Below are 15,557 nucleotides of genomic sequence, written 5' to 3' on the forward strand. Positions count from 1 at the left end.
TTTGAAGTAGAGGAAACATTAGCATCCTAAACATAACATCAACAACCAAAAGAGATGAAGCCAGGGCTGAAAGAAAGCAATTATTATCCTCTTTAAAAAAGTAATTAAAAAGTCTATTAATCAAAAACCACTCCCATACAAGTACACAGTAAAATCTGCTCCTTTCACAACTGGAACTGAATGTGCACATAGAAGTACATTTCTTCAACAAGCTGAATTCAGTATACAGGTTCAACTACTTGGGAATAGTACAATTTAAAAAAAAACAAAACAAGACAAAAAAAAACTCACTGAAAAGCTGTGTTCCAGGAAAAAAAAAAAGGTATGAAAATACAGAAAAGTTAATACAGAAGTCCTCTTCCTTGCCATTAATGTGGATATTTTTCCAGAGGCAGCAACTGAAAGTTTCCTCTGTACTATATTCAAACTTTAAAAACAAGGCCCTGATAGCAAAGATATAAGAGTTGGGGGTTTTCCCACAATTAGAGAACAACTCTTTCATGCTGTGGGCAAGGAAAATCAGTATGGATGCACACACAAACACGCAATTAATCGCAAAAGTCCCTGAGTTTTTGCCTGATGCTCTTGTGAGTAAGAAGTGTTCCTGGGAGCTACTCATTTACTAGTTTTGGCTGATGAGGCTTGCCAATCCTTTTCACAGAACAGTTTCTGCTCATGCATTTATCTCATCCTTCATTCTCAGGTATAACTGAAAACTATCCAAAGCAAAATTATTACAACAGGAACTATGAGACACTTCAAAGATCAGGATAAATCCTGTGCACGTGTAAAGCACAACCTGCAAAATGTGAAACATTCCTGTTTATATATGCACTGAAAGGAAAGAACTGTTGTCCACCTACAGACACACATGAGAGAAGAAGAACGAACTTTCTTTCCAAGGATGTTGGAAAAAAATCAAACAAAAAAAAAGAACTACAATTTACATACATCGACATAACTGCCCATGCATGCCCATATTTACTGAAACCAAGTTCTGAGGAAGTTCAGCCCATTAAATGGGTATGGCCTGTTCCTGAATGGTAGAATTATTTTAATGCCAGTGCAAAAGATAATAAAAAAAGGGGGCGGGATGGTGAAGGAGTAAAGGAAGTACACTTGGAAAAAGCTTCTGCTAGACCACCCTCTGTGGCACACTGGCAGAAAGACCATATAGTTGCTGGCAGAAAACTCACACTAAGACTTTTTGGTGCAGCCCCAGTGCCATCAGCAGAAGGAATAGAGACTTAACAGATTTGTCACCTTCATTACAAGGTCAATGAAGGTGCACTACTTACTCTCACTGCAGCTTTTATTACCCTCCCCATTGGCCAGGCATCCTCTTGACTGCTGCTACAGCTGTCAATAGCAGTAATAGGGTTGACTGACTAATTGCTAAAGAATGTGAAGTTTAGGCTATTTCCAAGATCTTGCACTTTCAAGAGAAAGAGGAGGCAATCTTTTAAAAGCGTATTAGGAGCTTTACAGTCTTTCAACACATACATGAGGTAGAGCACCACTGTTATCAGGAGGACTTAGTGGTTTCTACAAAATCATATACAGATTGCGACAGAAACCAAGCTTAAAATCAAGTCTCTGAAACCCCTCTGGACCAATTTTTCTTTCTTTCCTTCTCTGTTGGCTTCCTTCCCATCTCTAGCTCATCTAGCCCCCACACAAAAGCAAGCGCTGTTCTCTGACACTTCAGCTTCCATTCCCCTGACAAATGCAGCAAACATAGCCAGCTACACTCAGTGCTGTTAATAGCTATTCAGCATAAGTATGCATGTTCTACTAGCAGAAAGGATGTCACTTGAGGGAAAATAAAATCTCCAAGACTTACAGTGATGTCTGCATAGAGGGATCTGCCATACATCCGCTTGTATTCTGCACGTATGTCCAGCAGGTCAACCTCGCTGCGTGATACCATGATTCGAATCAGAGTTCTGTCTTTTGTTCCTGCTCCCTGAAACAAACAAAACACCAATATAATGTATTAATAATGTGTGGAAATGCTTCAGCTGAACAATTAATTCCAATAAGCTGTACAAGCATTAAAACTTCCAAACAAACGAACAAATAAAATCTCAAAAAAAAACCAAACCAAAACCTCACCACATTATATGTTTATGTATCCTGTCACAGGGACCTACCTTCATTGCTTTCTGTAATCTCTCTGCAAAAAAAGCTGGCGTGTTCTTGAGGCACTTAACTGCAAAAAACAAACAGCATTATAGAAATCAGGTATTCCCCCTCAATCATTATCCTAGATAGTTACATGCTTTAATTTTAAACAAACATACACTCCATACAATGCAGTTTCCAATCCTTCAGTTAGTCACCAAAATGATTTTTAATCCAAACAGTAGCTGCAATAAAGTTAAAAAACCTACAACACAGCCCAAAGGAAACTTTTCCATCACTAGAAACCATCCAGTGTGAACCAGCCATAATGACCAGATTCTTGCTTATCAAGGGAAAAGAGGGGATGGGAGGGGGCAGATGGCTTGAAGAAATAAATAGGAGTGTCCGAGGCTTTTTCCTAATTTAAGAATTTTTAGCCCATGCATCTGCAACGTATGACAAAATTAAGTCCTGCCCTAATACAAGTTGGGAAGCCACCTACAACAGAAACCTGACCTTATTTTAAAGCTAATCACAATTATTTTTTTTTAGCCACCAAGCTCACCAGGACTCCTGAAAAATTCTTAACCTGTTTATTTAGTAATGACTGCATTTTATACTTACTTAGAACAGTAACTTAGAAATCTGAAAGAGGAAAATCTAAATCAAATTACTGCCATGTTAATCAGGATAATGAAAGAATCCTCCATCACTCATCAGATTTAAAAATCTATAAATTGATCCTATGTTGGTTACAAGCACACAATCATGCAATCTGTGCCAAACTACACAGAAAACAAACCACACCTTTCCTATAATTTATAGCACAAAAAGATACCATAAGCTATTACATAAAATCAGTATGAAACAAACAGGTAAACCTAAATATGTATTTCACAGAAACACATATTTTAGATAGGAAAAAGTACTTCTCTGAGTAGGAAAATGTAGATGAGAGGTAGCAGTTCACCACACACAATTCTCAATGCTATGTATAATACAATTCAAAAAAGAATGACAAATGAAATGCATGTTTCTCTATCACTGCATTTAGCTAGAACAACACACTTGCACTTTAAGATGTTCGAAGATGTTATTGTAAGTTACCAGTTGCACAATCCAGAAAGCTTTAAAGAAAGCACAATTAAATATTTTCAATTAGAAAACCTTTTTTTCTTTTCTGAAAAGAAGGTTCATAGAACAAATGATGTTACCATCAAATGATACATATATGTGTGTGTCTACATATATATATATATATACACACACACATATACACATATAAATAAAACCACCAAACCAAAATCTATTCAATAAAAGAGTTGTTCAGGGAATAACTCAAAAGATTATTGACTTATTTGTACACTACATTCCCAATTCTGAACCTGTATCTACATGGGACCTGAAAAATGACTGCAGAGCTCCATGAAGTCAAAGTGACAACACATTCTCTTTGCTGGGATAACCTTTTCCTACAAACACTGGGAAATACTTATTCTTCCTAAGATTTGTTTTCTAACAATACTTTCTGAGGTGACAAGTTCTGAAGGCTATCACACCAGCAGAGCTGGACCCAGTTTAGTTAATTAAAGGGCTACTATAGTGACAGCCTGGCCAAGCAAAGTAAGAAAAATAGTTACATAGTTCACATATGCACAAGACAGGACTGAAAAAAAATATGGCTTTTATAATTCATTCCCATTTTGCAAGATTTTGTTACAAAACTCCATGAAAAATATCTGTTGTGGTTGAGCTAAATGTCCTCTCCCATCTTGTTTCCCAAATGACACAAGTATGTTTTGGGATTTTGGGGGGCAGTTTGTGTTTCTTTTTTTTGTTTGTTTTGCTGTCGTTTTTGTTACATCACTTTTCTAGTCACTACGATATTCAAAAACAACACCACTTTTAAAACAGCCGCAATAGATACCACAGTAAATTCACAGTAATAAACAGAAAAATAAACGGAGATGTAAAGAAGCAGTCTTGTCTAAGAAACATGAGACAAAAGAAGAGAGAAAGAGGTCCACAATTTTACATAGAATAAAACACTCCAAATAGAAGTACTGCACAATTTGAGACCTTGTCCCAGCCTCATGGACACTAATGACTACCTTCCCAAGGACAATAGTAAACTTGAGGTAAGAGTCTTTACTCTTCAAAAGTACTGGAGGCACTTAACAAAGGTCTAACCACAAAAAGGAAATGTGGAAAAAATTACCCCTTTACAATCAAATTTAAGTTTTCTTTCTAGTAAAAAGAGGTAGAGGTAACTAATTAGAGGGTTGATGCCTGTACTCTGCTTGATTTCCAAAGCTGTCCCAGATATTCCATTCTCACTGACTCGGCAGTTGGTACAAGCTCTCACCACTTCTGAAAACAATGCCAAGTACAGTTAATAATCCTTTCCCTACTTTAACGTATGAAATTTAAATTCTGCAGCTGCCTGAAGCAAAAGTTTCATCTGTCATTATGAGGGGAATTAAGTGCCCTGTTTTACTAACCCCAGGAGACTTCATAGAAAGCTCAAAATAAAATGCAGAAAACTGGAAGTATTACTAAGAAGAACACCCTTAGCTGGAGTCACAGATGCCACCATCTAAGCCAGCTGTAGTGGAATACCAGGTATAGTTGCTAAGACAACACATACCTACTGCCAGCATGCCCTTTTCCAGGTCTCCAGACATTTCACGGCATATGCTGTTCTCGATGTCCCGGTTACACATCCTCTGGTACTCACTGAAGACTGTTAATGGCAGAGAAAGATTTTAGGAGTCAGCCTCTCAAAAAGAGGTGGCACTGGTGCATGCTGGGTGGCTTCATTTCAATCACACTTCTCAACTAGATACTACAGTATACTCACTCAATTTTTAACATCTCAAAGACTAATACTATTTTATCACCCATACTGTTCTATTTACATATTGCTGTGCTCCTTCTAGCTTGTCTGATGCTGTCCTCATTTTTAAAGGGCTAGACCAATAAATCACTGTAAGGCAAACAGTGAAAACTGTTCTAGGAAAGCTCTGGGTGTCAGTAAAATTAAGAAGAAAACATCCAGGTTCTCGCACACACCCCATCCCTTCCTGTCTACATAACTGCCTCAGTATGGAGCACATTTCTACACAGTTATTAAAACATCTCCAGCACTACTACATAGACCGATGTAACACCTAGTCACTAGCAAGTAAGAGGGGAAGGGAATGATTTCAAGTGTCTTGTGCACACACAAGCATGCAAAATTGAAACAATCTTAGTTTTTCAATTCTTTTATCAGAGAAACATTTGAACAAGCATGACCTCGCTCTGATACTTAAGAAAGACATTCAACTCTTGTGTATTTTTTTCCCTCAGCAGAATTTATCCTGCTTTTCATTGAGGCATCATTACATTCATTTTACAGACGGGGGAAAATTCAAACACAGAGCACTGCTGTACATTTATATCGTCGCATGTAACAGAATCAAGTTTCTATTTATGTTGGGGACACCATTACCTGCTCTGAGGTGGGCCCTGCTTCTTGCACACAAAATGGCATTGAATTTGGATTCATCAGTTCCTAGACGGTTCTCTCCAGCTGCATATAGCTCCTAAACACAGAAGGGAATTCATACTTCATTACTCAGAAAAGCAGTTACACTCGAAAAGCTGAGTTACAGATCTGCTTCCTTACAGCTTCTTCTTCTTTTATATTTAATTCTTAGTCTATGTACTGATGGAAAACAGAAGCAACTAATATGTAGCAGCTAGTTCTAACCTTCCTAATATATGCTACGCTTGCAGTCTTGCTAGCTTACTGATATGTAGGTGTTCAAACACAAGAGCTCCAGACTACTGATAACAGGTATCTGAAAATTGTTCAACCTAAGAGGGCTTATGTCTACCTTTTTCCGTACTCCTCTAGGTGTGTTCTGGGACATTCTCATCTCTTTCTAAGGCATAATATGTAGAAAGCTAATCACATTACTATTTATGTTGCAGTACTGTGCTGAAACAATCCAGGGTTTTCCTCTTTGCTATGCGGTGAAATGGAACATGCAAAAAAATTAACTGGGTTACTGAGTCCAATTGCTTTATTTGCTGCAGAAAACCAGAGCTCCTTAAATAGCAAGCAAAGGCTAATGCACATGTTGAATACATTAAAATTTGATCAAAACTCTTTTAATCCTCAAAACTCTTTGATCCATTCCTTTAAAAAGCAGCACAATGGAGCCACCCAACACATGGAAAAGGCAGATAGCTGACAGAATGAGAGATTAAAAAAAACCCTATGGACTCTATTTCCAAGAACTTCATATCTCTGTAATGGAGCTACATGGCTCTACTGCTATGTCAGGGCCTTTCATATCACAAACACCCACTGAAACATAAGCAGTACAACAGAACTCACAAGGTGACCAAAGCTAGGAATAAGCAGAAACCACACAGTCAAATTTCAGTGTATTGAGTTGACTATACTTAAAAATGATGAGGAACTTCTACTGACCTGCACATCTTTTTGGACAAGAGCCATGTCAACACTTGTACTTTCATCTCTGTTTCCCTGAAAGAATTTGAAGATACAAAAGTGTTATTAGTGGGTGCTTTTTTTCTTTTTTTTTTTCTTTTCTTTTATTAAAAAAACAGCCATCTGCAAACACACACACAAAACCCAAACTCCAAAATACCAGCATGCAAATACCTGAGAAAGTGAAATCAAAAGCCTCTGAAAGTGTCCAGAAGTATCACTTTTTATTGCTTCCTCCAGAGTTTTCTTAAATTCTGGAAGAAACACAGAGTCACGAATCATCATACAACCCTGCTCATTTTCTAACTTTATGTTTACAGGCAGTGATTAAGAAGAAAAGGAAGAAATCTGTAATGGAACTGTAATAAATCTAACCTGTTTTGTAGACCCTGTTGAGTTCCTGAATATGCTCATTACTGCGAGAAGCTAAGATTTCAATGAGACAATTTTCATCTGTGCCAATGCCCTGAAAGAAAGCATAAGGAAAAAACACACTTCAGATTCTCGTCTTAATTCCACAACCTAGTATAAAAGAAATGCAATAAAATTAAACAACAAAATACAACTCAAAATATAATCTTTTTACACAGGAAGTCAAAGCAAGTAGTTTAAACGTTACTTATATTTCCAAGACAGAGAAGTACTAAAGATACAAATTGAATAGATAATTAAAATAATTATGAAAACAAAACTTCATTCTAAAATGTCATCCTTCACCCCAGATTTCAGGCATTTTAATCATTTTTTTTTTCTAGCATTATCAGTGATTTTAATTCTAATAGGTTGTCCTGGGTTCGTTCACTAATAAATAGCAGTTGCAATTACAATGAAGTAAGTATTATTTCATCCTCTTAGCTACTTGAAAACTGTGGCCAAAGAACATGTAAATATATGTATTGACTCAGAAATTTAAATATTCATTTCACCTTCATTTAAACATTGTCTTGAAATACAAATGTTTCATTATCTTTATTTTAAAATCCTAAATGTTTAGAAACCCCTAAATGTATATAAAATAGTTTCACTGTTTTAAAGAGGAAGTATACAATCACAGAATCATAGAATAGTTAGGGTTGGAAAGGACCTTAAGATCATCCAGTTCCAGCCCCCCTGCCATGGGCAGGGACACCTCCCACTAAACCACATCACCCAAGGCTCTGTCCAACCTAGCCTTGAACACCGCCAAGTATGGAGGATTCACAACTTCCCTGGGCAACCCATTCCAGTGCCTCACCACCCTTACAGTAAAGAACTTCCTTATATGCAATCTAAACTTCCCCTCTTTAGGTTTTAACCTGTTACCCCTTGTCCTACCACTACAATCCCTCATCCCCTGGGGATGAATAGTCCCTCCCCAGCATCCTTATAAGCCCCCTTCAGATACTTCCATAGTATTTTAGAAGAGGTTCAGCACGGGCTAGGAAAATACGCTTTTGAGCTGAGGGAAAAGATAAGTACAAAAATATACACCCTTCCCAAAATCTTTATGAGCACAGTTTACTGAACTATTCTTGAGCACTGAGTGTAAAGTCGCTGTCAACTGTAAGTTAAGCATTGTCATAATCAGTTCCATCACAGTTCAAAGCAAAACCCCAGAAATAAAGATGCAGTGGCTGGCTTAGAAGATGGCTGCCTCAGTGGCCTACTCAAGACTATATAATAAATGAACTGTAGAGACTGTTAGAACTCAGTTTCTGCCTCTTTTTTTGTGTGTATTTATTTACTAATATATTTTTGTTACAACACAAACATATCAAATAGTCTTTATCCTTAACCTATGGGAATAATATTTCTCAATTTTACCATCATGTAACTCCAAGAAATGGAGTACAGGTCAGACAAGCAGTGGGTTCAATATCTGGACAGAGAGGAGGGGATGTAAATCCAAGCTTTTAAATGACTACCAAAAATTTTATCAGCTCAACTATTTCCTCTATCTACTAAACTTGTATCTCCTACACAAACCTTTATAGCTTCCTTGATTTCATAAGCATCAAGCATGACAGGTGTCTTCATCATTGCTAAGATTGTCTTCTCAAAGTTACCTGATAGCTCAGACTTGAGATCCTTGATCAAATCCTAATAAGAAGTAAAAACAGGGAAAAAGTTGCATAAAGACCAAAGCTGACGTAGTGAGGACCAAAATTGTGCATTTTAAATAGAATTTTTTATGTATAAGCATCAATAATTTGTCTCCAAATAAAGCTTTTCCACTTAACAACACTAAACCCAGCATAAGGTAACATGTACATCTAGGTAACTAAGGTCCAATTAAATTGACTGAACAGACCAAAGAGTCAAAGGAACCATTTAGCAAAGAAATTGCTTTATGTATTTCATTTGAAACACTGCATGAAAAAAGTCAAGAGTAAGTAAAAGCAGAACCCTAAACAGGCTATGATTTGTGAACCTCCTTTCCCTTAAGCAACTTTCAATCTTTTTTTCCAAACACTAAGTCTTCTAAATTCCAATGAAGGAATGAAGGCTCTTATTTCTTCTTCCTTCTGTTCTCATGATGAATTTACCTTTCCATAAGCTGTTTTGAAGGACAGGATGATCTGTTGCCGTTGCTTGTTTGAGCGACTTCCAAGACAATCTATAATCGCCTGCTCATCAGTTCCTATACACACACACAGACACCACAGAATAAGCATGCATGTCATGTCAGGACTCAACTCTCTGTTTTCATTTGACCCTATCCTGTCTAAAGCCATCTGAAGGACATGTATGCTTTTAATTCATCTACAGTATCTGTTCTTGTGTTATGACCACAGAACATCAACCTCTACTCCCAATCACAAACACAGTACAAATACAAAAAGAAACCAAGCCCAACGCCAAATACTAAACTCATGATGTTGTTTATGCCTAAATGAATAATTTTTCTTATTACCAAGGACAACCGCATGTAAACCAACCCACTCAGTACATACATAACAATGGAGAAAGCTCAGTGCTGAATCAAAGCTGCAACCCTTCTTTTATATGAAAAAAAGACTAGACTGCTCACCTAATCCTTTCATGGCCTTCCTTAAGACTTCTGCATCCTTCAGAGGGTCAAATCCCGGTGCCTCAGTGATTGTGCCTCGGTTTACATGCTAAAATAAGATCAAGTTGAGTTGCATATTAATGCTAATCAGTTAAAGACTGTTTTAGTACCTAGTAAAGATGACCACTAGAACCAATTTTCTTCACGTTAGAGAAGTAACAGAGAAAACTCAAAAAAACCCTACCTGAAACAATCTGGAATTTCTATTTCCAAATTATGAGAAAATGGAAGGTCATGAACATTCACTGATACAAATATGCTGTCCAATTAATTTAAGTTTTGATGAAACTGTATATACAACTGGCAATACTTTGTTAAGTTAGGGAAGGCAGATTTCACTACATTTGAATTCATATCAAACCTTTCTTCTTGGACAATATGGTAAACCAGCAATTATTTCAAATCCTGAGCCTATATTGCTTGCCTTTGGAAAGTACCTATCTCTTTAGTCAAACTTCTTTTCATGGGTTTTGTTTTTGGGTTTGTTGTTGTGGGGGTTTTATTCTTTCAATTTTATAGCCAGTTTATATTCATATACACAAAGAAAATGTGCAGAAACACATATACGATCGCATCTCAAAACAGCAGCACTGATGCTCTTACTGTTACAGGAGGGATTGTAGGCACTGTACTTACTCCATAAGAGGGCACAGATGGATTCACAGCTGGGCCTGGTGGATAATTTGGCATGGGCTGCTGCCCTGAGTAAGTTGCTGGTGGTTGTCCTGGATAGTTCATAGGTGGTGGTGTGGGCTGGCCTGGCACAGGGCCACCTGGGTATCCTGGATAAGATGGCATTCCTGATGGTGGATTTCCTCCAGGTGGAGGATACCCTCCATAAGCAGGCTGTTGTCCTGATGGAGGTTGCCCAAAGCCACCTGGAGGGACTGGGGGATAACCTCCAGGTATTGAAGGATATACGCCTTGTGGTACATATGTTCCACCAAAGGCCCCTGCCAGATTGGATGCCTGCAATGACAGCAAATAAAGCAAAAGGTAGGAAGGTATACAAACAGTAGAGATTCACTAATGGGCTTAATACAATACAACCTACCTCCTCCAACACAGATAGGTAGCTCTAAATCCACAGAAAACTTTGCATTTATGTCTTACTAGCATACAAGATGTGAAAACAACCCGTGTTCCATTGACTCTCACTTTACTGTAATCATTGGCTTCCATACACGAAGAAGAAGAACCAACAGTCACATACCTGCCACTGCATCCAGCCTGACATACCACTCACACAGAACAGCACCAACAGCCACCACCCCTTATTCTAAGAACTTACACCAATTAATCCCAGCAACACAAAACTGCTTATCCCTTCTCTGTCCATGGCTGCCTTATATGACCACAGCATCATCTGAGTGCAGGGATTTACTACGAGCAATCCCTGGCTGCACTAGATGCATTAGTAGTTAGTTTACAACGAGCAAATTCCTGGACTATGTTTGGAAAGACATCTGCAGAAACTGCCACAAAGATACTCCACTCGACATGCAATACCATCTTCCATGACATACTCAGACCCTCTTCTATAGGGGAACCAGACGGACTGACATTTGATGACTGCAGTGACCACAGAAGCTAGTTGCTGCAGATATTGCACTGTGCACCCTAGGTAATTTGTTGCTCAGTTTGACTGCTGGCTGCCAAATCACTTAATGTAATCTGCATCAGAAAGGCATCTGTAATGCAAATGTCTTCCTACAAACTGTGCATTTGTTATGCAGCATAACAGCTTTCTGAAGACTAAGTTGTCAGAAGTGTCACTCGCTTATACTCTATGAAAAAAGTCACATGGGAAATGTCTGCATTTTCTTCAATCAATGTAGAAGGTTTTTACTGCCATCTGTTAAACAGCAGTGCTTGTAGGAGACAGCTGATCCCATATTCTTTTCAGGAATGAGACACTGATACCTCAAATTGCACAGCCTTGCTCCTTACAAAGACTGACCAAAACCCAGGTAATAGGCAAAATTCGGACTGTGTTTGTCAACGTGAATATATTGACAATGGACACTTGTCAACAGTCTGTTCTCCTATTCCTGTTATATTTATATATTTATAAACAGTTATATTACTTTTATACCCATGACTTTTGAAGTTAGGCTCTTAAATCAACATTTAACTAGTGGTCTCGTTTCCTAAAGTAAAGGAATAGCTTGCGGTAATCATTTGCTTCAATAGATGATATTGAATGCTCAACACCTAAACAGACTAGACATAAAAGCACAGAACTCAAGTGATGAACCTCTCAGTGACAATGCCAGAAACACATCTTGCACTCAAGGAAGTCACAGTAAAGTACACTAAATGAAAGAAAACTCACCATTCCAGCCATGTAGTTGGGATGGAACTGAGTGGCATAGCCAGCCACATTTTCTAGACCAATTGGAGGTGGATTTAAAGGTGGACAGGCAGCACCACCCCCAGGACTGCTACCTGAAATCAAACACAGCTGTCCTGAAACAAGAAACTAAACCTTTTTAAACTCATTCTTCACTACTTATATTTCTAATATAAAGTCTGTTCAACACTAGCAGTTTGGGAGAAGGAAACTCAACTGAAGAGGTGAAGGGTAGCAGTGCAATAATGATATAAAGGGAAACCTCACTCGATATTTCTAACCACATTAGTTACTTTTGAATGTATAAAGTTCTCATTTAAAACAACTCTAAGCATATTTCAAGGTTAACATTCAAGAGTTAACACTGTAAACATCATGTTTTGGTTAGAGAGTAGTTTCTCTTAATCTACAAATTTGTCTGGGTATTCCAGTAGGAAGATTATATTAATTCTTTTTAGGCTCCTAATATGAGATACCTACAGAGCATGATACAATACATTCACAGATACCCACATTACAAAGCTCAGCTGCACACAGCAATACAGTCTTCTCTGCACAGCAGTCTAACTAAGCCAGAACATTCAGAGGGATGTTCTGGGAGGATAAATCCTGCAGAGAAACTGGATTTATCCTCCCAGGCTAGTCTGGCTTCTCACGGTACACTGCTACCACTTCCTCAGTTCACTTGCCTAACTCCACATTTCACCACACCCACATGACTCCAGGCCTTTCTTTCTGCCAACAATACCAACAACTGTGAAGTTCATTACTGACAACTGTGAAGTTCACCCTGATACCAGGCATCAGCTTTATATTATTATAATTGATACACTTTTCACCAGTCCTCTCCCTTCCATATACAACCATCTGCCTAAGAACAGTGAATTAAGAATAATGTCATAATTAAAGCCCTACTTTTTTTGTTGAATATGCTCTTAAAGTATGTGACTGATTTCTTTCCAAACTCATTTTTCTCACCAGCCATCTTCAAGAATCAGTACTGACAAGACTGACATTTATTGATTTTGGCCAAATTATGACCAGGCCCTAGTGCTGTGTGCTTCATTTGAGACGAATGAAAATGGACTTCATATGAGCACATGGTAGACCACCCATATCATATAAACCAGAATCCCCACCAAAGATAAAATAGGATTTAACAAGAGAGCACAGAAAGTTTTCGTAACTCATGAAAAGCTTCCACAGTCTCCTTCTTCATCCATGCCATCCTTCCACTCCAGATAGGACCACCACAGCTGTTTAACGTTTACTTCATCTAAACAACTTACCTGGGGCTGCTGATGGATGTCCACCCGCTGGGGGATAGCCAAAGTAACTCATCGCAAAGATCTGAAAAGTTATGTGTGATACAGTTACCTTCTGTAATGTCTCCCTAATTACACCACACAAAATTAACAGGCAACATGTTTGCAGTAGCCAGTTCCCAAAATGCATACATACTTTGCCCAAGTGGCACAGGCTTTTCCCTGGGAAATCTCCTCCTATTACCTTCTGCTGGACCAATAAACACATTCAGGTGTCTCAGTAGTTATAGAGTCACTCCTCAGACTATTTTTTTATTTGTTTCACTGACTACTTATTATTCAGTCTATTATGTTGTTAAGAATGTATTACTTGAAAATGCTTACTTCATCATGCTATTATAGTCTCCAGAAGTTTATAACCTATACAGAACAGTCTTCTTAATCAAGAATAGAACATCATCTGACAAACAAGCCACATCTTCAATTGAGTAACTTTATGAGAACTGTTAGAAGGCACTTACATGCAAATGTCTGCAAAAGGGCAAGGTCAGAGTAAGGAGAAGGGCTACACCTCACGCTTACAGCATTGCCATAAAGGTTTACGGAAAGGCTTACTGAAAGGACCAGAACAAATTGGTGGATAGTGCCTTTGTCAGCACAGAAGTGCACAAAGTCATTAGCTCCAAAACAGAAGCAAAGGTCAAAAAGGAAAGCTACAAGAAGGACAAAACAAAACTTCATTTCCAGAATGCATTAAACCTCATTTTAAAACCTAATAATTATCAGGAAGAATGGTAAAAGTAACTAAAGGGAGATTGTTCCAGATGAAGGACAATCAGTCTTAATTTTTTCAAAGCTATCTTTAGTGACAATTCTCAGTCTATTTTTAAACTGCTGCGCAAAGAGTACCCCTTTCCTTTCTTTCCCCTAAAGCACTACCTTATGCACTTGGCTCATTTTTCTGTGTTTTGGATTTCAGCTGTGAAGTTTTGTTTTGGGTTTGGTTTGGGTTGTGGGGAATGCTGTTTTCCTGGGACTGTTATCATTTTGCAATATCATGCTAAACTTCCCTTTCTGGTTTGCATGGCTCCTTTGCATAGCAACAGATGAACTGGAAAATATTTTTTCTTTTTCTTAAAGGAAAATCTTCCATTTATTTAAAAACTCTTTGGAGTACATGCTACATGTACTCATTTAGATTTAAAGAGAGAGAAATGAATGAACAAAAACCGCAATGAACAGAGCAGACTATAACTAAAACCCCTACCTTACCTCTACTCCAGTATTTAGAGCGTCTAACATAAATGAGCAGTTTCTCAGCATAAAAACTTCTTTATCAGTAAATAAAGGATGCTTTTAACAGGAAAATAATTATTTCTGGGCATGCAAATTCAAGCACCGCCCTTCCATTTATGCCATTTGTTCACACTCATTCATCCTACAAACAGAAGTGCAAGGTGGGGTCAGGCACAGGTATAACCATTACCCCCTTTTCTGATGGGTGTAACAGATTTAACAATTCACCCACCTCTCCATGTGAGGCCAAGCAGGACACACAGCTGGGAAACTTGCTGACATTTTACAGAATCGGGCATTAAATCAGTAAACTGTCTATCATAAAGAGCCACCTATAAACCTCAAAAAAGGTCCTGGGAATTCAAAGCCACTCAAAACCATCTTGGCCCAACTCTGCATATTCAAGTGAAAGAACAGACTACAGTTTAGCTCACATGACACCGTTCATAACCAGGTTATATCTAGCTCACAGAAATTTTTATATTGTAATAGATGGTTAGAAGATGCTCTCCACAACACAGTAAATGTTTTTCCCACATTCTCTTCAGACTCAGTTTTCAATGAGATCTTTCACTGCAGTCTAGGAGTTTTAGAGTAACTTAAATATCAAGGCTGTTTTTACCACCTCTACACAGGGCCACGTTAAGAAAAACCTAAACGTTCCAGAGTGGATTCTCAAAAGTTCAAAATAACACCACTACCTACAAAACTGTCACTCTTCCACTTGAGAGAGAAGAGTCTGCTGCAAGAAGTAGCATCAGATCAGCTGCTATAGATGAAGAGACAAGCTTTTGATTATACAAGCACCTCTCTACATGACTAAACTCTGGGGAATTTTTCAAATGCAAACACAGTGCTAAAACCTATAGCACCAAACCCAGCATACAATTACTTGTTCAATATACATAAGGGAGGGCAAACAGCATACACAGCACACACCAGTGAGAGCAAACTTATTTTTCCAGG

At 38.1% G+C, this 15,557-nt stretch overlaps 1 protein-coding gene across 5 annotated transcripts in view; it reads right to left on the minus strand.

The window, feature by feature from the left end:
• ANXA11 (annexin A11) overlaps positions 1-15,557 on the minus strand; it is a 192,673-nt gene that overhangs the window by 782 nt on the left and 176,334 nt on the right. Inside the window, exons 1-13 of one of the 5 annotated variants that reach the window (XM_061450435.1) lie at positions 12,013-12,193; positions 10,281-10,646; positions 9,639-9,726; positions 9,154-9,248; positions 8,594-8,707; positions 7,004-7,094; positions 6,803-6,882; positions 6,608-6,664; positions 5,618-5,711; positions 4,772-4,867; positions 3,232-3,251; positions 2,154-2,212; positions 1,843-1,966 (exon numbers count right to left, since the gene is read on the minus strand). In XM_061450435.1, the coding sequence (XP_061306419.1) occupies positions 2,156-2,212; positions 3,232-3,251; positions 4,772-4,867; positions 5,618-5,711; positions 6,608-6,664; positions 6,803-6,882; positions 7,004-7,094; positions 8,594-8,707; positions 9,154-9,248; positions 9,639-9,726; positions 10,281-10,646; positions 12,013-12,024 (1,170 nt within the window). In that variant the 5' untranslated portion in view covers positions 12,025-12,193 and the 3' untranslated portion in view covers positions 1,843-1,966; positions 2,154-2,155. Of the gene's footprint in view, positions 1-1,842; positions 1,967-2,153; positions 2,213-3,231; positions 3,252-4,771; positions 4,868-5,617; positions 5,712-6,607; positions 6,665-6,802; positions 6,883-7,003; positions 7,095-8,593; positions 8,708-9,153; positions 9,249-9,638; positions 9,727-10,280; positions 10,647-12,012; positions 12,194-15,557 lie in introns of those variants that run through there. The other 4 variants (XM_061450431.1, XM_061450422.1, XR_009742867.1 and 1 more) reach the window with 4 other exon arrangements.

This window comes from Pezoporus flaviventris, unplaced genomic scaffold (assembly GCF_033815535.1).
Source record: "Pezoporus flaviventris isolate CSIRO_AGI_PZ_B2104156 unplaced genomic scaffold, CSIRO_AGI_Pfla_v1 ptg000001l, whole genome shotgun sequence".
Classification (NCBI taxonomy): Eukaryota; Metazoa; Chordata; class Aves; order Psittaciformes; family Psittacidae; genus Pezoporus; species Pezoporus flaviventris.